This window comes from Contarinia nasturtii, unplaced genomic scaffold (genome assembly GCF_009176525.2).
Source record: "Contarinia nasturtii isolate CC-2019 unplaced genomic scaffold, AAFC_CNas_1.1 Cnas_scaffold_1240, whole genome shotgun sequence".
Taxonomy (NCBI): domain Eukaryota; kingdom Metazoa; phylum Arthropoda; class Insecta; order Diptera; family Cecidomyiidae; genus Contarinia; species Contarinia nasturtii.
In genome coordinates this window covers 4,347,563-4,372,085 of record NW_022198581.1, presented here as the reverse complement: position 1 = coordinate 4,372,085, position 24,523 = coordinate 4,347,563, and the positions used below count along the sequence as shown (strand labels likewise).

General features: G+C 34.8%; 1 protein-coding gene across 6 annotated transcripts in view; it reads left to right on the top strand.

Moving 5' to 3' along the window:
* Positions 1-24,523, top strand: part of LOC116345430 (protein shank) — a 74,564-nt gene that overhangs the window by 25,554 nt on the left and 24,487 nt on the right. For 4 of the 6 annotated variants that reach the window (XM_031774793.1, XM_031774796.1, XM_031774794.1 and 1 more), the window contains 2 exons: positions 13,634-14,069; positions 19,295-19,312. In XM_031774793.1, the coding sequence (XP_031630653.1) occupies positions 13,884-14,069; positions 19,295-19,312 (204 nt within the window). In that variant the 5' untranslated portion in view covers positions 13,634-13,883. The remainder of the gene's footprint in view (positions 1-13,633; positions 14,070-19,294; positions 19,313-24,523) is intronic. The other 2 variants (XM_031774797.1, XM_031774795.1) reach the window with 1 other exon arrangement.

The following is a 24,523-nucleotide window of genomic DNA, read 5'->3' as shown; positions in this document are numbered from 1 at the left end:
TATGGGCCTTGAGCAAAAACCACTTTATGTTAGCACCGTTTTATGTTTTTCAAACACTTTATTATCTCTTTCTATCTCATTCACTCGCTCAATTTACATGAATATTTTAATAACAAAATGCTACAACAAGGTAAAATTTAAATAGAACACAAATTTTATGTGCCAATTTTCCAGCTCAATGTTTGTCCCTTGAATTGTAATTTAGGATGCGACATTAAAATTGCATACATCTCTTTCACATTGGCCACATGTATTTGAGTGCCGCTTTTCGAAATTCTAGATGCAATTAATGAACATTTTCTAACTATTTTAGTGCCCACACATTGGCTATACAATCTAATGAAATCTCTCATCTTTTCGCTCTCGAATAAACTCGTTCGCTATGGTGACTCGGTTCCATGTTGGTTATGATGGCGTCAGTAATGGTCAACAGCGACGCCGCATACCTTCCAGCGAAAAGCGATCGCATTTTCGAAATATTGCCATTCTAGAGTGAATTCCAGCGGTGAGAATCATTGGTTACGTCGATTGCTTTTTCTTCATTGTGTTGTGTTCTTTATGTGTTTTTTTTCACGATCATTTCCCCACTACATTTTTTTTCTCATTAGATATGTGTGTGTCTTCACAAAATAATGTCTCTTGCCGTATTTTTCGTATGCTTTTATCCAGGAAATTGAATGGAAAAATAAATGTCGATAGAAAAAGTGTCGGAGAATTATTTTGGCGTAATGATTGTAATTGAATTACACAATAATGATAGAAATTCTTGAAGTTATTTTAAGTTTTGCTGCGATCACACGTTTTTTTTATATGTTTTTTTCGAGAGACGATAGCATAAATCAAATGATGCAATAAATCCCGAGAATTGAAATAAAGAAAAAGAATGTGTGATTTTTTTTCCGCGGTGGTCTCCCGAAGAGAGATGAGATATTCTTTTCATGGACTCTCTGTCCACTGTTCTCTTCCATTTAAACAATACAAATCAAATAATAAATTGCAATCTTGCTTTCTCGACGACTGCGAAAGAAGGAAAAAAAAAGAATAATCAAACAATGCACGAAATTCGCATTCGAATCGACAAAGTCAATCGATATTTTAGTCAGTCGAGGTATCAGCAGCATGCACACAAAATGAATATAAGAAGCCATTTATATGGTCTATGAGAGAAAGAGAATAATGTTTACACAGCTTTACTCGAGAAACATGAATAAAAAAACACACACACATACCACATACACACAATAAAAAAAGAGAGAAAAAAGTACGCGGTGAATATGATCCACGCGCAATGAATTTTTGTGTGTGGCATTCCGAATTTGTTTTATCTTTGTTGCAATGAGAAATATGTGTTTTGTCTATATGTAATCCTATAAATGTTCGCCTGATTGTCTATCCCGTGTACGCTCGATCATTTTTTTTTAACAACGTAACCAATGCACAAGCGAGACATTCAAACAATATTGCATACTCTCTTTCTCATTCCGCCTGTCTTGTTCGTGTGCATGGCCTGATCTTGGTGCGCGCCTGCATTCAACACACAACAAAATGCACTTTACTATTTTTATCCATTTTGGATGGAATATATGGTTGTTTTGAGTCGCATACAGCCTCGGCCTCTGTCTGGATTGAACGAGCTGAAAAAAAGCCAGTTGGTGCAGCGTGCGCGCGCTCGCGCACACACGCTCATACACATGCATTCTCGCTCTCGCTACAAGAGTCATTTTTTACCGTACATTTTCTATGTAGCAAATCGAAATTGTGCATTTAAAAATGCCATAAGCGTAATAAATTTTCTTCACGAATTGTATGCACACAATACATTTGTATATCCGTAAGGTACAAAACATGAATCGCGGCCACAAAAACATCTACTCTCTCTGTCTATCGCTGCGCGCGCACATTTGTGTTTCGACTCTCTATCTTAATGGTGTGTTTGCAAATGCGTACACGCTCATTAAATTGTAACCTGAACATTGCGGCAAATGCATAATGAAAAGTATGTGTTGGAGTACAATTTTGTACAACGTACTGGTTTTTGGAACGGAGAGAAAGAAAGAGAAAAAGAGCAAGAGAGATGAAACCGAGCTGCAGAAAAAAAACAACGTCAGAAAACAAACGGTAGAAGAAGAAAAAAACAACAGTAACACATCATAATGTGGTTGATACATTTTAAGTGAGCAAAAAAGCAGCAGCCACAGACAAAATAGATTTCGTTGTATTTGGAGCCCGTGTGTGCGCGCGCGAACGAGCGAGATTTAAACACAAGTGCTGAAACACAGTGGAAATTGTGTACACATTTACAATTTATAATTATTATATAATAATGATTTCTGGCGAACCTATTTTGAACGCGAAAAACGAAACACCTTCGCTGCCGCCATTGACGCCGTCGTCGCCATTTCTGCTGCTGCAGTAGACGTTACAAACGAGAGATGGAAAGAGTGTGTTGTGTGTGTAGAATTGTTTTTTTTTTATAAATTTCATTCGTCTTGTACATGCCAAATCGCGACACAGACATGTATTAGGCATACTTTGTTCAAATACGAACAATGCACGAGACCAAAATGTACAACCGTATCTACATCTATAATATGCTGAGACTGCATTTTATTTTTGCGTCTTTTCCTTTCTTCTTAATCCATAAACCGAATCAAATTATATGTAGAAAAATCGAGTGTGTACATTTTTGAGTTGACACCTCGGGCCGAACAGGAGAGAATGAACACGCCAACGAGGGCGCGTTACGGCAAATGAGATCAATGCTCACAATTTAAAGCTGTGGCTTTTTTTGTTGTTGTTGTTATCAATAAACAGACAGACACACATCCGAATATTGTGTATATGGAAGAAATGGACTGATTGTAGTCGGAAGGGGGAAAACACGTTGTATATCGTTTCATTAATTCATAATTTGCAATGCTCGTCATGGAACAATATGTCCTAAATGAACTGAAAATTCAGTTGAAAAAGATCAACAACAACAGGAAAAAAATGATCGAATACCACGATTTTGTTCGCTCTATCTCTCACTCAAAAACGAACAAACATTTCTGCGAAGAAAAAAATAACGAATGACATTCAATATTATTGGATTATACGTTCTATGTTCGGTTAAATGGTTTTCGGTCCAATTTTTGTAATTTTTTTTCTTCATCGTTCGCTTTGACATTCTCCACGCATAAATCGAAGATTATAAATATAATTGAAATCAATTGAGCCGCGCGAATATACACATACATTCATTGAATATGTGTAAGCGCGAGAGATACCAATTTCAATGGATCACATTTTAACAAGGAACGGAAACGACATTACTACGCAAACACCATTCAATACAACATTCTCGAGGCTATAGAAATTGTCAGTTTGGTAAATTTAACTCTCTCTCTCTCTTATTCGCTCATTGCTGTTGTCTAATGCAAAAATGTGGAAATTGTTTTGTGAATTTGGAGTGCGCTTGAGGGACACACAAACATACACACACACTTTCTGCTCACTTTGCTAAAACGGTCAAAAACATTGAAATCCAATGTGATGATAATCATGCCAAAGTGCTTTCCAAACATTAATTTAACTTAAATACGCTTGTTTTATCGCACTCCGGTGTCTCTTTTTCTTCCTTTGTTGTTTTTTTCCCGCTTAAATTTACACTCTTACTTACTTTTTGTATCGTATTTTGTCTTCGGTCAAATGAAGTAATTTAGCCAATGCACAAATGCATACAGAACGCACACACCGAAATTGCCCCATCATCATCAATAACATTGAGCATATATGCCTTATGCGCATATATCTATACTGTGTTGTCAACACGCAATTGTGTGCACGCCGAAACAACGGAAGAAAACCAGATAATTTCCAAGCAACAATTTTGTATGTTGTCGACATAAATCTAATGCGTGTCTCGTACAGTACAATTTTGCTTTTATTAATAGAGTCATGTAGCGTGAGCGTGCACTTAAAGATGTTCATTTAATGATATTAATATGCGATGTAGTCTAAAATCAATTTGGTTCTAATTTCATACGATGCTAAATTCGTTTTAGTGCCCCAACATAGAAAACGGAATTAAAGAGAGTGAACAACAAAAAAAAATGCGACTCGCGTAAATGGCATCAAGCGATGATGGTGATGGTAATGCGGTGGGACGCAAGAGAAAGAGAATTGGCACCGACACAAAAATTAACATGATGATGAGCACACACACAAAACATGCAATCGCGCGCATTTTACTCAATTAACGCTACATTTTCCATTAACAATCCCTCAGAACATATATCATTTTCATTTCCATTGGAATCATAGTTGACTTTCTTTTGTCGGCTTTTCTCTCTCTCATTCACACCGCTCTGATTAGGTCTCTTGTAAAATGGCCCAATCAATGCCATTTTCACTACCAACCAAAATGATCTAGGTTCATTGCACTTACGCACACACAAGCACTCACACATCGGCGGTAACGAGCACTTCTTTGCCTATGTTATTTACCCAAACACACAATTATCTCTAACTATATATCGCCAGAATTGAAGACAGAACATTTCAAGAGAATAATAATGATTTTTGAACAAAAAAAAAACAATGAATTAATATTCAACGGTTTTTGTGGGCAATAAGCGCACTTACATCATAATTATCATTTATTGGTTAAATCGTTGTTTTTTTTTTAGTTTTTCTTGTGCACCAACATTGAGATGGTGATTTCTCGCCGCTGTTTGTGGAGGCCGCTATGTGTTCAGAATTACATAAACATATTCTAAGTGTTGTATTTCCATATTGGTCAACGAGAACAACTCACGCCGAATCTATTTGGTAATACATAAAAACTGCAAAATCCAGTTGCAATGATGAACTTGCTTGCAAAACTTACTCACCGAACAACACAAAAAAAAAATCGGCAAAAAACTCATAAAAACACACTGAAATTATACAGTTTTTTTCCCGTAAACTGGCAAACAAAAACCCATTGCTAAAAAAGGCAGCAACGTCATTGCTTAATGAGAAAATAAATAGTATGACCAAAATGTTTTCTCGTCCAAATTTTTCGGATCAATTTCCAGTCACTATCGAATTACAAACCTAAGACAATTATGAAAACATTTCTGCATATATTGATTAATTGCGTTTTTAAACGAATAAAATCGGATTAAAAATTATGAAACGTTTTTAAAACGTCAATTTTAACGAGGGTTCAATTAAAATAATAAACATACTTTTCTCACTCAATCTAAAAACACTTGGGTCTTTTAAAACTCTTTTTGTTTCCCTGCCTTTCTGGTGTGTTTGGATGTAAAAAGCTATAATTCATTTTTAAGATGCAACTCAGTTCTCATGAGATGGTTTTTTCTTTCTTTCTTGAAATGATGCAACATGTATGACAGATGTTTGGTAGCGCAATCATGTAACGTGCACAGTCAAATGCCCCCATTATTTTATTAGACTTATTGGGCTATAGAGTCAATTTTTAGTTGCATTTAAAATTTATTGAGAACAGAAGTCTTATCTGACATATAATGTATCTGTGTATATCAGTAATGTGCGAAGGGGGGGGTAGGAGGGGGGTTTACCCCCCCCTGTGATTTGGATGAGAAAATTTTTTTCGCGAAAATTATTCGAATTTGCTAGGGTTTTTCATGAAAAAAGTGAAGACCTTTTTTTTTTTTTTTTTTAGCTCATCAATGTAGAAAATTGAGGAGAATTCTTTAAATTTGCTAGGGTTTTTGGTTCCGAGAGATTTTTTTCCGATTTGCTAAGATTTTTCGCGGAGAAAATTCTTTCGATTTGCTAGGGATTTTCGCCTCAAAAAGTGACTTCCAAAAAAAAAAAAAAAAAAAACCAAAATTTGTTTGATTTGCTAGAGAATTTTTGGTTTTTAAAAAATCACCCCCCCCCTGTAAAATGTAGCTCGCACATTACTGGTGTATATGTATGTGGTCTGCGTCGTAGACTCAACGCGCAATAGCGATTCCCCCTTTTGCTCGGCGCGATAATAAAAAAAATATCACAAAATTAGAAAACTTCGCTTTAAATTAATAATGGATATTCAAGTGAAGGCGAGAGAAAAATGTCTCAAAATTGAAAAAGCACTCTTAATATGCATGAATTTATGGCATCCAAATGATGTGTATAAATTGGACAGAATGTGGTGCAAATTGTATACTAAATATTAAAACTGTTTCTTCTCCGGCTGCCGTCAATTAAAATAGAGAAAAATCTCAGCGTCGGTTTCCTCTGTCTCTCGTCTCGTATTCATTTGCATTTAAAATGTGATATTCCGTCGCATCAATTTGCTTTCATCCATTTCGGTGCTAATTTGGTTCTTAAAACATGTAAACAGTTTTTTTTTCTGCTGTTGGTAAATCGACACATAATTTTTTTCTCTTCTTTTTATGAGTTCGAAAAGTTCGGTAAATTCTTGTATGAGACTCTATTTTTACATTTATTTAAATGAAGAAGAAAAAAAAACTGACTGTTGTGAGAAAAAAAAACTTGAGGTAACTTTGGCAGGAGAATTTGAGTTAAGAGCGAGAAAGAAATATAGAAATTCCGCTCGATGCGATTGACGTTGAGAATTGAGTGTTTCTGCGGGCGAAGAAACTAACCGAGAAGTGTCTCGAATAGCATTCTCTTTTTCTCTGTCTCACTCTTTTTGGTACTTATACGCCGTTGTCGTCGTTGTTGTCGTCATGCATATTTAGATGAGCGAGCAACAAGAGATTTACAAGATCACTTTACATTTTAAATAGCTAATGGAATACATTCTTTATACCAAGAATATGAGAAATGTGGACGGTGGATTCGGTTCTGGGCAACGATGATGATGACGACGATGTTACATATAAATTATTGTAACGCAATTGTTGTATGAACCATAATTAAGTGAAACAGAAACGAAAAAAAAATACAGAGTACGGAGGCCTAACCGTGAAATGGTTTTGCTTCTCCTTGTGAATGCAAAAACGCGCACACAGCGGCGATCAAAATAAAAGCAAAAGCGAGAATGCAAGCACACTAAATCAAAATGGGCAACACGAAACTGTTTCGGTTGCACTGCAATTTTATAATTGCATGTTTTGCTACAAAATAACAACAACAAAGATGACGAGAGAAAAAAAAACTGCGCTTGCTCTCTCTCTCTCTTTTCAAATAAAAAAAAATCGTAATGTTTATTGTTTTGCATTTTAAAGTCGCGTAGTTGCAGGTTTTCCAGACATGCAATTCGTTTCGGCAGTGACAACTGTTGCAATACAAATAGTGCAAATTGCATTGTGTTTCAATTTTTATTCATTTCGGTGCGACGGTATTTTACGTTTAGTTTTACAGTTAAGTTAGTGCAAGTGGTTGCAATTTTTGACCACATATTGTGCTAATTGCATTGTGCACAGGATTTTCTGATTTAAGCTGATTAATTACACGACGCGAGATTAAATCATTTTTAGAAGTATTCTTTCTTCCTTGTTGTGCAATGCAGTTTTGAAACCAGAGATGTTGAAGTGTATACACGGTGCGATGCAGCACAAATGCATACTCGTTTTTAGATTCTTTTATGTCGTTTATATATATTTATTCTGTCATGAAAAGCGGCAATTTCCTGGCGGGAAATTAAGAGATGAGGGCTATCAACGACGAAGAAAAATATTCACTGCAACAAGTTCAACAAATTATTTTTAAATCTCATTATAACAACAACAAGCTAAATTGTAATGAACTTTGAAGAAGAAAAACAAAAATAACAAACAGCCTCTTCCTACTAAAACATTTTTGATTATACAGTGGCTCATGTTTATTTAAAATATTTTTAATTTCTGGCTGAAGAGAGACAAAAAAAAAGTGTGTGTGCGACCGATATTTATGTGGTAAATGTTCGACCAATGTGATTTTTGTTATTGTTGTTGCCCGTTGTTCCGCTTTATATTGTCGCGTCCGTTGTAAATGCAATAACACAAAACATTCAAAATGTGCATTGATTTGAATTACGCATGATCCACAAATTAAAATCTCTAGACACTGTGCGCTTGTTATAGTCACATAGCTTTCAGATCTATGATCTTTGATAAAGAGTTAGAGAGCTCTCGTTCAAACTAACAAGTTGAAACAGACGTTTTGGTATTTTGTTATAATTGTCGTGCAATTTTCAAATGGGAATAAACGAGCCGTGGGATTATTCATGGTATTTTACAAAGCGTTTGAGACGAACAGAGAGAGAGAGCGAGAGACAACAACAGAAACAGGGCCAACTAAATGGCTTTTTACATAATCAAAATCAGCGCTCTCACACACACATGTACGGTTGACGAAATGCGCTAGACTAGAAATGAAAAAGCAGGAACAACCATAAATATCCAAAGAATAGTCCAATTCCAACCGTTTTCGGTCATTCGATATTCGACGATACACACTTCACACGACTTGGCGAGCCATTAATCTGAAGAAAAAAACGTAACGTTAAGGTTTAATGTATTCGCACGCGGTGCATTTTCATCAATGCGATGCATTTCCAAATAAGATTGATGACTTGAATTGTATTGTTTTTTTTGTTGCATTTTTGGTTGCATCGAAATTGACAATTAACAATCGATTCGCTTGAGTTGATCTCGTATCGACTTTCTTTTCCTGTGTTTGTTCATAGTATTTTGAGTGTAAGGTGCATCATTGGCCGCATTTGTTCGACTAATTATTATTTACCTTTTTGATGTCATTCCGAAACCAATCAACATATACATATCTCTTACCTTTGATGTGCATTTTGAAAATTAGGAAGCTCTACTCATTATTGTCTCAAGCCTATTACACTTTTCTCTCAATCTTCTGTCGCCTTCGAGTACTAGGTATGTTTTCTAAATTACGAGAAAAAAGGGTAAACAATAAAAAAAAAATCACACACACTTGAATGAAACACCGTACATTCACATTGCATCTGACAACGCAAATACCCGATTCTTTTTTCTTCTGTTCAACATATTTTTCATACTCAATATTTTCACTTTACAATAATAATTAGGGCCCCAGTTAAATACTCCAAAACGCGACATGCAAGATCGAATTATTATTATTTTGCACTCTGTATTTTTTGTAAATGCTTTTGTTGCAACACTGTTGGATAATTAATGCTTAAGTGAATGTCTGTGATTATATGCAATTTCACGATTCTTAACCGATTGCATACATACACACACACACTGTGTGTACTGGCACGCTCATATCGGAGAATGTGGATTGTGCAGACGAAAGAGAAAAGTCACATATTCCAATTTAAAAAGTCACACTGTGGAGGCAGTTACCATTTCCTGTATGTATCTGCCTTCAAGATGCATTCGTTGAGGTTGTAATGAATTTGTCTGGCTCGCGCGCGCACACACGGAGATAGAGAATCACTATCAAAGATAGATAGAGGATGAGAGAGTGAACTGTATGGTAATGAGATAAGCATCAGATGAATTTGAACTTTCTTAGCACATCGATTTTTCGCACTTCCTCTCAAAACGCAAGCTAAATTGAAAAATTGACACCGCCGCTTTCAGAAAATTGCCTTCAAGGCAAAACGAAGAAATGACTAGTTCAATGCACTCGAAAGTGATGTGCTCAATTGAATTGAATGCGATCATTCAAGATGTGCTTTATTTCGATGAAAAATAATGTAATTTCCATTAAAGCAATGCTTTTAATATTTCAAAAACACATTACAAAATTACAAAATTAATGGGATATATTATTAATGGGAAATTTATATAGAAAAGATATTATGTTAAGCATTCATCCAAGAGAATTGCACATTTTAATGTGAAAAACTTACATTTTTGCATGCATTCTTCATAATATTCTGAAGAATTTAAGAGGTAAATTTCGTAAGCAAGTTAAATTGAAAGATGTTCAAACGCTACGCATTACACATACCTGTCCCTCTCTCCTCCCGCTCTCTCTCTAGAGAAAAAGAGGGATGGAGAAGAGAAAGAGTGCTCTTCAAATTAACATTTTTCGGATGTGAATGATGGAAAATGCATTAATCAAAAGAGTCTGCTTTGCAAAAGCAAACGAAAAAAGCGAGCGGTATTTTTTTCTTGCTTCAAAGAAAAAAGAAGAAGCAAAAAAAGCTGCTTCGCAAAGCACGAAGAATATAGTGACTTCCCAAGGAAAGTTATAATAAAGCAAAACGATATGAGATATGTGCAATGCCATGAACTTGTTTTGTGAAGGAGGAACAATGCAAATTGCAATTGAGTGTCTGAGCGTTTAACAGCAGAGCAAAAAAAATCGTACGCTGCATCCACAAGATATTTGGTTCAAAGAGATAAATAACACGCATAACAACTGCGTGTACCAGGCAGTGTAAACTGCAAACTAAAACTACATGCTGCGGTATTGCGTCGTTTTTCCATCCGTTACGAAAACGGATTAAGCATTTTAGAAGTAAAAAAAAAACACACGACAGAATTCGAATAAAAAAAAGTCGTGCATTAACAAAGGTTCATTATGATATTCTTACGCGCGCGCACACTCACTCACAAAATATCAATTTATTCGATAAAAATCTAGGAAAAATGTGAAACGGCTCGGTTGGAATTAGGTTGGACTACTTCTTACACATACACATCATGTGTGTTCGCCATTGCAAACATCTACTTGCGTTTCAATCGCGCGTACTAGTTTTAATGATGAATTACTGATGGAAAAAAACTTGTTCTCGTTCGTTCATTTTTTCTTTCATTCTTTCCTCAACCGCAATTTTTTTCTGCTTTCATATGAGAGACTTTGACACTTTTCACAGCAATATTGATGGCCAGTTGATTTGCAATGCATTCAAGTAAATTTATGATGATTTCGATGGAAGTTTGATGATAGAAATAAAAAAATATTATGGACACGGCGACAATACTGCTGATGATTATAATGGGAAATTCGATTGGATACCATGAAAGTGGACGCAACTGGCGAACATTTGTCTTTTTGAAAGAAATCGAGAAATGATGTTTTAAGTGTGCACGGTTCATTCTTTTGCGAATGAAACACGTTACGTAGCACTTGAAATCGATCGGTTCGCTTTGTGAGATATGTGTCTTCCATGTATCCATTTCAATTGAGATTTAAAGAAGTATGCAAGCGCGGTCGCGCTCACTCTCCCAAGCAATCGCCTTCGACCATTTAAATTCTTCCAATTAATGAGATATATGTTATTTTGATTTTGTTTGATTGTTGGCTTTCCACATGAGTGTAATAACGACAGCCGTACAAATCCACATTTTCGTATCGGTGCGAGAAAAAAAAGAAACACCATTTCTATATTAGATCGCCAGAAACAAAATCATGCTGTTTGAATAAATCGAATGCCAATCGACAGTAATCCAATGTGATCGAATAGAATGAAATAAACGAAAAACAAAAAAAGGCACACACAACAACAACAACAACAACTAAAAATGAATTGAGATTTACAGATGTGGAAAAGCATTTCCATCAAAATAGAATGTGTGTTCAAACACGTACTATGTTATTAACATGCTGTGTGTGCGCCACGACACACGGCAGTCCAAAATGTGCAGCATCTTTTCTCATCTGAACGCGCTCGCGCCACTTCGCCCGCCCGATCAAATCATCATCATCGCGACGGCGGTGGCAGCAACAGCAGCAACACTATAGCAAAGCGTCAAGCTGACGACTTGCTATTTTTACAGCATCGACACATTTAACACGGTGTAAACAATTTTCGACAGTAATAACGGTACATAGTCAGTCGCATATGAATTTATTGGCTAAAATGGTTGATTTTCTGCGCTTTATCCATTACTACTATTCGACATGTATAGACAGAGACAGAGCAAGAGATACATTCAATACTGATATAAACATAAAGCACTTTTATCCATAATAAATTCGATTGCGAGAAGAAAAAGAAAAAAAATCATGAAGCAAATTGCTGGCACACAATGTATGCTTTGGCATCTCATCGACGAGCCGCGACGACGATGATGACGATGAGGATGATAATGCTATATGGCACCATGGAAAGAGGTTGCCAGTCACAGAGAAGAAAAGTGAAAGAAAGGGCGTTATTTAATTTGAAAAATTACAACATTCTGGAAAATCATTTTCATGCATCGCAAAAGGATAACTCACATTAATTGAAGTCGCCGTATAGCGTGTTTTTTATTCGTCAATTTTGATTGATAATGGATCTTATCTCGGTCAAATATTGAAAAGAAAGATGCGACTTTTTAAAAAAGAAATAATATAATAAGAAAAACAACGAAAAACGATCATAAAATTATTATTATTATTTTTTGTTCATAAAAAAATCAACATTTTTTTAAAACTCTCACACTTCTTCACATTCATGCTGAGTGTGTCACTAAGTAATGACTTGCATTGACGATGATATAAAACAACGAGCACTTTTATTGCTTCCTCTAGTTGCATGCGCTTGCTATATCTCTCTCTATCTCTATCTATCTATCTCTCTCGCCGTCCTCTTTGTACAAAATGTTGTGATGTCATTTTGCTTCATTGATTCAGCTGTTAATCACATCTGACGCTGTCGTTCACATACTGCCACGATGCACACTCATTGCGATTACGACGTTGTTCAATAAAATAAAAGAGAGAAAAAAAATAGAGAACCTGGTTGATGCATTCAAATTACATGGCACAAATCAATTTTTCCTCTGCATAACACTGAATTTGATATTATTTGCGGTTTTTGTGCAGAGCGACAAACAACAGGCAAGCAATATTGTGAAGAAAAAACAACACACAGAATTTTACCGTCACCATATGGACAATATGATACGATTAGCAATTGCAAATTGCACCGGGAAAATATGTATAAAGCATGAAAAAAAATCTTTCATAAACAATATTCATCATCATCTGGTCGTAGTCATCGTCGTCGCCAATAAATGTGGAGCAATAAATCTTCGTCAATTTTATTTGACCCAAAACAGAATTGAAATTGATTCGCTCTAGCGAAATTGCGCGCACCGGGCCAAAATTAATGCGGAAAAAATCGTATATTATGCTAACGAGCCATTCAACGGCCTGTTATTCGGTCAAATCACAACGAATTTACAACTAAATCCAACACCTGAATGGGTAACGGAATTATTGTGCACGTGAATTGTGACACCGATTATTGTGAATATGGAGTTTTCTCTCCCTCTCTCTCTCTCCTCCGTTTGAACGAACATGAACAGTTTTCAATGAATTAAACGAACGATATATTCGTACAAAATATGAAGAAATTGACAAGTTTTCCAATGAATTTGAATTTGCGTAAAAATTACGAGACTTGATGACATATAATTTGCTAATTTTTAAAATCCATTTTAAAATGCTTTTTTTTATTCTGGTTTGGTCTCAAGAGAAAAAAAAAAAAAACGAAGAAAAAGATGAATGAGATGAGTTGAGTTTTTTTCTACCATCAAGTCTTTTCCTGAAATAGAGGTGTATCGAATTCAAGTAGTTGATTTATTCGAAAAGAACAAAAAAAGAGTATATACTTTTTTTGTCAAGATCTTGATCATTATTAATTACCAAACATATTTCAAATCATAAAATTTAAATCTATTTTCTTGTTTATTTCAATGCTAATCGTTCAAAGAAATTAATTTATTTTTTCTTTCTCTCTCGTTCTCTCTTTTAGATTTGTTTCAGATGCAGTCGTAGAATGTACAAAATGGGGAAGGTTGATGGGCGTTATTAGAATGGAAATCCGTTAAATAATTTAGTACAAACTGTTCGAAAAGAGAGTATCGGATTTTGTTTGTCAGAACAAAAAGTAGACAGGCAATAGTAGTAGCGCAAACGTGAAAGCGATAAAAACGAACCCTCATTTCAAAATTATCAAAAACATTGGTAAAAAAAAATCAAAGGCAAAAATTCAATAAACAAACATGGATCAGGCACCAATTTTAGCTGGTGGTGATGGTTTCGACGATGATCCACCGCCAGAACCACGTGAAGGATGGCTTTTAGTTCGAGTTCATGTGCCCGAATTGAATGTGTTCAAATGTCTTCAGTTCCCATCGGATCGGCTCGTTTGGGATGTAAAACAACAGGTGTTAGCATCACTACCAAAGGTAAACTAACTGCAATTGATGACATTCAAAATCATATACAACAATTGAATCAACAATCAATTCAAGGCAAACATACACAATATGAATTTCAGTATAGATATAATAATAACCGTTTTTGCCACGTGATGTAATCAGTTTGCTTTTGTCATACAGTTTCTGAAATGCAAATTGTTGTCTATTGTGTGAACTTCAATAAAAAAAAAGTTATATACAACGAAGCATCACGCGAATACTCATAAAAACACACATTCATTCATTCACACGCGAAATATAAAAAAACGGCAAATAATGCTTTACAAAAGGATGACAAAAAATATGAATATGAATAAGATTTAATAACTTTATGAGTTCATCACAAATAAAAAAAAACTGTAACAAGGTAAAAAAAAATTCGATCATAAAGGTTAACATATTGTTATTTTTTCTATTCATTCGGTTCGTTGATGTTTCTAACGAATACTCTTGTTATATCGGCTGAAAATAAAAAAAATCTGTCGATCCAAAGATGATTGTCTATGTGTGCGAGAATTCATCGTTTCAGATGTCAGCAATGAAACCGGTAATTTTTTGCACAAAACGATCGTAGACGTAAAGTCGGGAGCCAATTTAAACTCACCCAATTTGGCCAATTTCTATACATATTTATAAAATTTTATGAATCAAATAACATAATCGTTGCATTTATTTAACCAAAAAAAAGATAAAGAAGAAAAGAAAACGTTTATTCCATACGATGTGGTGCGCGATGCAATTTCGGTCCGGTTTTTTGTTAGAAATTCTTGATTTCAAGAAATTGACTGATTCAATTATATATTATATTTCCCGTTCATTTTCTTCCTTCAAACACCACACATAATTGGATGTAAATGTGCCGCGTGAAGCCACATTTGCGATGCGATTCTTCACTTTGATGGTTTTGAAGGAGAATGAGAAAAATAAGCACTAATATTTTATCATAATTTTGTAGTTGCTGAACGTTGGAAATGTTGTAGTTGTGGCTGACACAAAATGACTTGCCTTTGATTATTTCTAATGAAATGAGCAAGCCGTTTTGCATCGTTTAGATATTTTTTTTTCGTTGTTCTACAGTTCCTTTATATTTCTTTGCTATCCAATTTTCAACGTCTTTGATGTTTCATTTGAACGCTTTTGGAATCAAAACGACACTTGCGTTTTAAATCGTTTGTAATATTTTTTTTATTTTTGCTCAAGATTCCTCGTTTCGCATTTAAATGGCACATGTCCATTGGCATTACACACATAGTCTCTGGTTACTTAATAAGAAATTTAAACCAACAAAAAAACGATCAACTCAAAAAAAAATTGAACTAAAGAGGATAGAAAGAGAGTTCAAACATACATTAAACAAGAATTGTATACGGATTTGCAAGTAGTTTTAATCGGTTGTGATTGAGAGCGCACATACCGCCACATTTGCGGGGCCCGAAAACAGTACGGAGAAAACATAGATGCTGCTGGAAAATTTATTGCATTAATAACTATAACGGTTGCCATCTTGTTCCTCCATGTGTGTATCAAACCGAAAGAATCTCATTCATCGTCGTTGAATAGAAACATTTCGCGCCCCACAATCACACTACATCTCTTGTTTTGATTCTCGCGTTGTTGTTCGGTTCTTTTTTTTTTGTTTCGTTTGCGTCGTTTCTGTTGTTTTCCGTTCGTTCTCTTCGATGGATTTGATTTTCTTTTGCCAAGAATGCATCTTAATTATGAGCATGTGTGTATGTGTGTGAAATATTTTTACGAGATTTTTTGATACCGCTAATACCAGCTATTTGGAAGATGAATTAGCAAAGATTTTGAGCCGAAAACAAAAGAAGAAAGCATCTCAACTATGAGGTTGAAATGTTAGAATGCGCCATATGCATTAAAAATCAATACGAATGAGCTGTTACTTTTATTACTCAGCGTTTTCTTTTTTCCTATCATAAGTTTTCGACCGAGAATTCTACATATTATCGTTTCAAATTGCCTACATCTAGTTTGATATATTCAGCTCCATCGTCGTCGTCGTTGACGCCGTTGTCGTTTTATAGTTATTATGTGAAGTTTGGAAACGAACGTCTTTAAGTTGCTTTTGATTTATTGCGCAATAAAAATCAGTTTGCTCGTTTTGCTGATTTTCAGTGTGCAGGCCACATTTGCAATACGGTTGATGGGTTGTCGTACAATTATAGATTCTAAATCATTTGATGGTCAAGCGTTTGGGTATCTGTGTGCGAGTGAGTGATTGTCTGAAAACGAAGAAATCAAATGAGAAAGAAAGGGCGAAAGAGTAAAGACTCATACACAGACACACTCACACGGACAGACAGAGAGCCATATATGATGAAGAGGCGGTGTAGCAATGGCGACTGAAGGATGAGTCGTGAAATTATATCATCCAGTTGCACATAGCCAATCCATCGGCATAATGGTACAATCCATCAAATATAACATTGAACATGATTACAGCCGTTGAAATTAATTTATTACACAAAATATAACTGCTACGAGAGAGTTCTATCAGCGACACATTTCGTCGCTGTCATTTAATAACAAGATGATCAACATGTATGCTCATGACATGCATTAGATTACATCGTAATGTAACTCGATATCATGGAATTCCAAGATTTGCCTTAAGGATACACGCCATACACACACACACATTTTTGTGCACGTTCGTTTTCGATGTATGGCCACCTAATGTATTTTCATACGATTTTGCTTGCAAAGACGAACGGAAATGCCCTCGGCCAAAAACATTAAAAATCCGCATTGAATGTCAATTTTTATCATTTTGAAATTGTCGTCATTTGTTCAAAATATATATCGAATGTCAATCGTCACGATTATCGCTTGCAAATTTAATTAAAACTAATTAACGGGCTAGACAAAAATGGCTGCAATACCAATTTTGGTGATTTCACGCCACGACAAATGGAAATACCAATTTCGATGAGCAAAACTAATAAGATAATTGCAATTTTATTGCAGAAACATGTTTCTTTTTTGTTTGTTTTCACATTCTTTCATACTCACATTTTCCTTTTAATGATATATTTCCATTTGTAAATAACATTTTGGCCAAATGCAATCAAAAATCGATGAAATCTTGTTTCTATATTGCGCAATAACATTGAGTCTCTTTCGAAAATTGAAAACAAAAATGTTAAATGTTGTTGATAAACATTTATAAAAACGACAAAAAAAATTAAAAGCATTCAATGCGCCATATACAAATCATTGGAACAATCTTTAACAGCACGATTCGTGCGAATGTGCGTCGTTGGGATTGTATTTCTGCGAAAATGAAGCGTATATTTATTGCGATGCGTAATTTTCAAAATTACGTAATTTTCCAATCGGAATTCATTTATCATATTGATGACATTTGATTGCGAATCGTTATCTGCGTAGTCACTGTGAACTTCAATAGTAAATATCGCATAAACAATCCAAATAAACCATAAAGTCATGTTTTTTTTTTTATTATTCCATTACCATTATTGATTGTATTCTTTCGAAAAAATAAATAAGTCAACGTTCTGTTATTTAAAGAATGCAAAAATCCGTCCATTTGATCAAAATATATTTTGTAAAAATACAGAAGATATGGCATGGCACTGCGTTAAAATATATTACATTCACATTAAAACGATTATCGATGGATACATACAGTGACCGTTTGGGCTATTAACACAATATGATTTATGTTTCATGCGCTTTGCTACTTATATAGAAAGTTTAATTTTTATGGCAACTGTAATCAACAATTCGAAATGGTCGATGAAGTCGACAGTCGATCCCGTATGTGACCAATCAAACATAATATCCGCGCTTAGATAATATTTTCTCACATCGTGCGCGCATGAATTCAGTAAGCAACGAATAATTAATTGAGATTCATAAAGTGTCTTTATAAAACGAAAATTTTTGATTTCAGCAAAACGCACTCAAAACCCACCAAATTTCATTTTAATAACTGAATATTGATTGAGAACTAATAGATAGTGCCATCGCAAATTTTGTTAGTATCGAAAGTTTTTTTTTTCTCTCAACACAAAGACTCAGCACGTCAAACTCAGAAAGAAAGTGCACGAGGAAGAGAGAGAGAGAGAGAAGCAAAGTGAAAACGTCAAAAGCACAACAAAATCGATTCGTATTTGTTTCGGCTACTAAGCAGCCATTTGTGGCATTGATGAGCCCATGGAGAGATTGGTTCTTTTATGTATCATTTTACGATCGCATTTAAAATCAATTTTATGAAGCTTGAAACGATAAATGTCGGTCGATGCAATGGACTTCCAAACCATATTTAACGCAACGCTTTTTGTTTGCATAAAAAAAGCATTGCCCAATTATGTGTCGCATAAATAAATGTCCTCTATGTACTTTGTATTATTTGATTAATTCTTTAATTTCCTTTTGCCATGAAAGTAAATGTTGTCAACCGAATTGAATCGAGCAGCGAATTTATTTTGACGGTAAAAAAGAGTATTTAATTAAAACATGAAATGAAATGGAAAATGCAATTAAATTGACCTGCAACTTCAAAATGAATCGGCACATTTTTTGTCCCTTATCGTTTATGTGTGGTTCGACTCACGCGTACGTTATGTGTCATTTTCATTTTTAAGCACTTTACCCAAACCAAAATATGTACCACATAAAATACTCTTTTTTTTTTGTTGGGCGCTCTCTCTCTCTCATGCTGTGAATTTACACATAGGCCCCTTTGAAAATGTGCACGTCCATCGTATCGGATCGTATCAAAACGCTTGTTGTCTCTTTTTATTCACGTCAATTTTTGGAAAAAGTCACATACATTTTTTTAATGAATTACTCAAATAAGTCATACAATTTAGTTTTAATGTTGTGTTTGATTTCTTCTTTTTTTTGTTTCATCTCATTTTTGTGTGTACATTTTAATTTATGATATTCGACGCAAAAAAAAAAAAAATACGGAAAATGATGTACGGACTGAAAACGGTTTCGTGGAATGTGCACACAATCAATTGTATGCTTATTTGCATTCGACCGTTGTTTTTGTTGGCAACAAACAATTGATCGCATTTTGATAACAAAATGTTCACGTTTTCTTGTGAAAATGACGAATTTGTTCGATCAACACGATTTACAACGACAACTTTATTTAACTACAACATCGTCGTCAACGACACCAACAACAACATCAACAATACAATACATTTTGTAAACAGGTTGCTTTCTGGTTCAGGGTATGTGTTTTTGCATGCCAATTTATTGTCATACATTATGTTACGACTGTTTCTATATCTTTCCGTCAACGTCTTTCCCATTTTTTTTTGTTGTGTTTTGTTTATAATCATTGCAAGCAAATCTATTTCCTCGAATCATTCCAATTCTCGCCTCTAAACATTGTTTATGCGCGCATTCCATTTTTTTTCTTACCTACACATCATCAACATACAAAAATGTATCGACGTTTGTGTATATTTTCATACTTTATCATATGTATATTCTTGTTCATTCATTCAATTCGTTATTAATTCCGGTGAATATTTTGCATTTATGACTACTATATACAGTACATTCAACATTCAAAAGTGACTTGCTTTAGGCATAATTGGGTATGCTCTCACACCAAAAGATACTGGATAAATTGTGTTGAAATCATGATTTGAGTAATTTTAATTCAAATGTGAAACCGTTGAGATTTGTTTGGAGTATGGTGACATCGGTATCGGTCGCTTGAAAACTTCCATTTCACTCTTGAAACTTTCCACAAAAAGTTCTTGAAAATTGACCACTTCAAGCTGTTTTCCATGTTGGTATTATTCATAGCCAGCCATCATTATCCAGTGAAAGAAACTTCAATTATGGTCTTTCGGGTATTTGTTTGCGAGTTTGTTTATGAGCTGTTAATTAACATGCACACATACACACACACATTTCACAAAGCAAGTAGTTGATTTTCAGTGTGCAATTGTGTGTCTGCTGTAGAGGTGTGACATATAAATCAAATTATTGTACATTTTGATTATGTTTATGTCGAAAGGTTCAATTTAGACGCAATCACTTTTTCTTTACTTTTCCGTATACACATCACGCTGGTACCTTTTTTAATCCGTTGATCCAGGCAAATGTGTGAGATTTTAATCAAATACGAAAAAAAAAGTCGGAAAACTTTGATTAGATTTGATTTTGAAAGAGAAACAGAAAAAAAAGATCTCTTTCCACACTCTCTAATTAATAATTTCGGTTATATTTCGCATGTGAAATCTGCATCGCATCGTAATTCTATTTCGCTTCCATTTCAAATTCGATAATTTGTGCGCGCAACTGAAAATGATCAACAATGATTGACAGCCACGATTTTTCATTTTTCCATTTATTTCGTTATATCGTTGAGTCTTATTAGATATTTTGCGAGTCGTAACACACATAAAACATCCACACAGACACAGAACATTGACCAACCACAATGAGAAATCAACGATAATTTATCAATTTGAATGGAATGATTTTGTTTCAATGAACTCTGCCAACACTGAGACACCGAGCCCCGAATTTTAAGCCGATATACACACACACACGACACGGAGTGAAATGACATGGTGATATTTGATTATAATGTGTTTAATGAGCGTGTTGACGGTTGTAAGTGATCTAGTGTAAATTCAAAATATGATGAACTTTTTTTTGAATTGAAACCATTTGCTTTGTACGTATGAGTGTCGGGTCATAAAGCTCATATCAGCAACGGAACAATCATCTCGGAACCAATAAACGGTACCACACGACAAAAAAAAAAAGAATGAAAAATGATTTGTTGACCAAACAAAAAAGAAATTCGCCATAATCAATCAGTTGATTGTTTTGTGCGGGACAAAAACTGCACTTGATTTAATGAGAATTGAATGAAAGTGTTGACGGTATTCATAAAATATGATTCGTCAAATTTCCGATGAAAGTGGACACACAAGCCCGCACGTGTGTTGTTTGTAAGTGACATTCATGCGATGGAAGATCAGTTCGTGTTTTTTTTCCGTTGTTGTTTTAAATCATTTCATGGTCCAGTTCTTATGATCGTCAATTGTTGCTACTGCTACTTCATATTCTCTTTTGAACACACTCTTCATAAATGCCGTCATTTTGCTGAAACATAATTAAAAGCACACTCATTTACACAAATGAGTAGCATTTTACAATAGTTCGTAAACACAACGTAATTCTTTTACTCGAATCGAGACATTGAGAGCGGCCAACAACATTTTAGTTTTGAATTTTAATCGGCACTTGTTGTGCAGAAGCGGTAGAATGTGTGTGTGTGAGAAAGAGTGAGAAGAAAAGAAACCCAATCGAGTTTTCACTGAGACAAGAATACACTTGATTTTTTTGTTGTTCTTTTTTCTCTCTTTCGCATCAAGTTGACAACAACCGAAAATGCGAGCAAATCAACACATTTTGACACACATTGAATTTAATGTGACCAATAAAACCACACGGTCGTATGGAAGCATCTTCACTTAAAGGCCATAATTTTCGTCACATTTGAATAGATAAATGCGAATAGATAACGCATATCTTTACGCATCGTACCGATCCAATGAATATTTGTTGTTGTTTTAACGAAATAAAAAAAAAGAAAATAAAACAACACCGTGCATAGAATGATTCTTGTGAATTTCATGGCGAGATATTTTGGTTAGAAATTTCAGATCACACCCGGTGTTTGATTTGTTTTTCTCTTTATATTTTAATTTCATTTCGTTTTTGGCCAAAGCGGTCGAAGGTATATCTATGCGATCATTGGACGCAGTTAGAATTACTTTAATGGTAACATGTATCCATTAAAATGTTCCAAATCGAAAATTACATTCTAAACAGCGCAGTTGCCGGACATTAGATTTCTAACGAAGCCAAAAAAAAAACATTGAAACCTTGATCGTATTCATCAATCCAGAAAAAAGAACATAAAATTCGTTTAAAAGACAATACACATCTCGCTTTGGTTTAGTCTCCAAAATTGATCAATTCCAGCTAAGAACAAGAGGCTGAAAAAAAACATTACGCGAACGAGAACATTCGAATTAGCATGAGTTGCCTTCAAGACATATTATATATTTAAACTGGCGAACAATCGATTTTCAAAACGAAATTTGATTTTTCATTTACATGATTTGTTTCATGTAGTTTTCGGGGTATTTAGAGAGAGAAAAAAAAGAACAACAACAAAATTCAGCGCAATGAGGTTAACTATCCGATCTGGATAATCCGATGAGACTTTCATTCAATGAACCATAACCAGCGACTTTCAATTTTTCAACGTAAATTACGTGAAGAGCACTACAAAATAACAAGGCAAGACCGACAAAAATTCAAACGAGAGAAACACCGAACATAGTTATTAACCGTTATAGCATGGACGATCAAGAGAAATGTTGACGACGTATTTGGCGAAAAAATTATGTTACCCGCGCATCAATCGCCAATTTTTCACTTTGTACCGTTTCGATGCACACACACACAGACACACTCTGGTCGCAAAGTTGACACGGCGCTCTGAAGAAGTTTAAGTGAATTCATGAGATTGGTGTAGAGATAAGTGCGTCAAGTTATTTTCAATTTGAATATTTGAAATAGACCGCAAATAAAATGCTTGCAATTAATAATGATTATTGCTAATGTTTGGTCCACGTTGGGCCGAACAAACAAGCAGAAGAAAAAAAAACAAGAGAACAGCCTAACAATAACAATAAAATAAGCATAAAAACTAATGATTGATTTTTGTTGTGGTCAATTCATTAAATGAAACTGTCTGTAAGTAACAAACAGAATGACATTTGGTTGATGTGACTTGCGAAGCAAGTAACCGAAAAAAAAAACAACAACGAATTTTTCAATCTCCATCAACGATGAAATTACCAACATGGTGTTTTGCACGTGGATTGGTTTCACCTTTGTGCGACTTTATTTGATTTAAAACTCTTTTGTTCTGCTCAAAAATCAATTTCACTCAAACCGATACAATACATACATCGTCCGATGAAAGAGATAGACGAGGAGAAGAAGGAGAGGAGAAACAAAAACCACCGCCACACACACACACAAACAATCCGCCAAACAAACAAATTGAAATACTTTATACGGTTCGAAACGTGACGTAGCTGCTGTTGCTCTCTGACCATAAAAATGTTGTGGCCGAACTACAGTGGAAGTTTGTAGGTTTCGGTAGCAATTAATTCGTGGGTGCCGATTGTTCAGCACTCTCAGCATAAGAAACACTAATTAATACACTTTGCTCACCGACTGCTACAATTTGAAATGCTTTACCCGTTGCATTTGTATAAAAACAGTAACATTTTGCGTTGTGTTTATTGCATTTGGAACACTTTGACATGATGGCGCATCAAGGTCGAGACGGATTTACATGCAAACGCCCCATCTTAATGTGGCTAATTACATGCGATTATTATTCTTGTTCCTTTGTCCGTCGTGGTTGTTGTTTTATTACGCTTTGATACAAATTATTTATTTGTTTGTGCTCTTTTTTGTTCGCCTTCTTGTTCATGAGTAAAGTATATTGGCCCAATATAAATTATTCATTTGCCTGATGTTATATAGCCGTATTTGTATTTTGTTTAGTTTTATTTTTATTTTATTTCATTTCTGCACTCCATTCATAATCCGTTCGGCTAATTTCGCAGAACGTGTTTTCGCACCAAAACAGCGTCTTTTGGGACGTACACAACGTTAAATGTGTACGTATATGAAATTGGCGAAAACGAACTTTAATCTATTCCCAACGCGCTTAATTCTTGTCACACGCATTTTACGCTTATCTACATTACGATTATCTCAGCCGATGATTATGATAACGTGCCAACCTTATTCAATATTCGCTAATGAGGTTTTTGTTTTCTTCGCCATTGCTCATGAATGGCTTGCACGCAAATGAATATTATTCTTGCTATACATTTACCAAATTAAATGGATCACATTCCTTTAGATTTTGTATTATTGTTATTATTCGATTTATTAGTTCTTCCATTCACCGTTAAGAAAAGAGTTGTCATTCTAATGATGTCTATAAAAAAAATACCATGATCACTGAAAAATAGAATGGAGATTGCGATAAAACCTCAAAATGCCAATTTTAAAAAGATTTTCCCATTTTTTGATTGGCCGCTAACGGATTTCGTTCGCATAAGAAGAACAGAGCACACAGAGCGCAGAGTCGAACATAGTTAATTTTACTCGATATGCAATGAGTTCAATTGAAATGCGTGTATGCAATGAGACATAGGGAAAAAATAACGAATACAGCTGGCACAAATTGTCAAGCGTCTCATTGTTTTTGACCAGAGCGTGTGAGCGTACATACGCAAACTGAAACGAATGTAAAGCCCAAATCAATACATGATGTTGAATAACTTCTAAATACACTATGAACCTGCATGCATCTA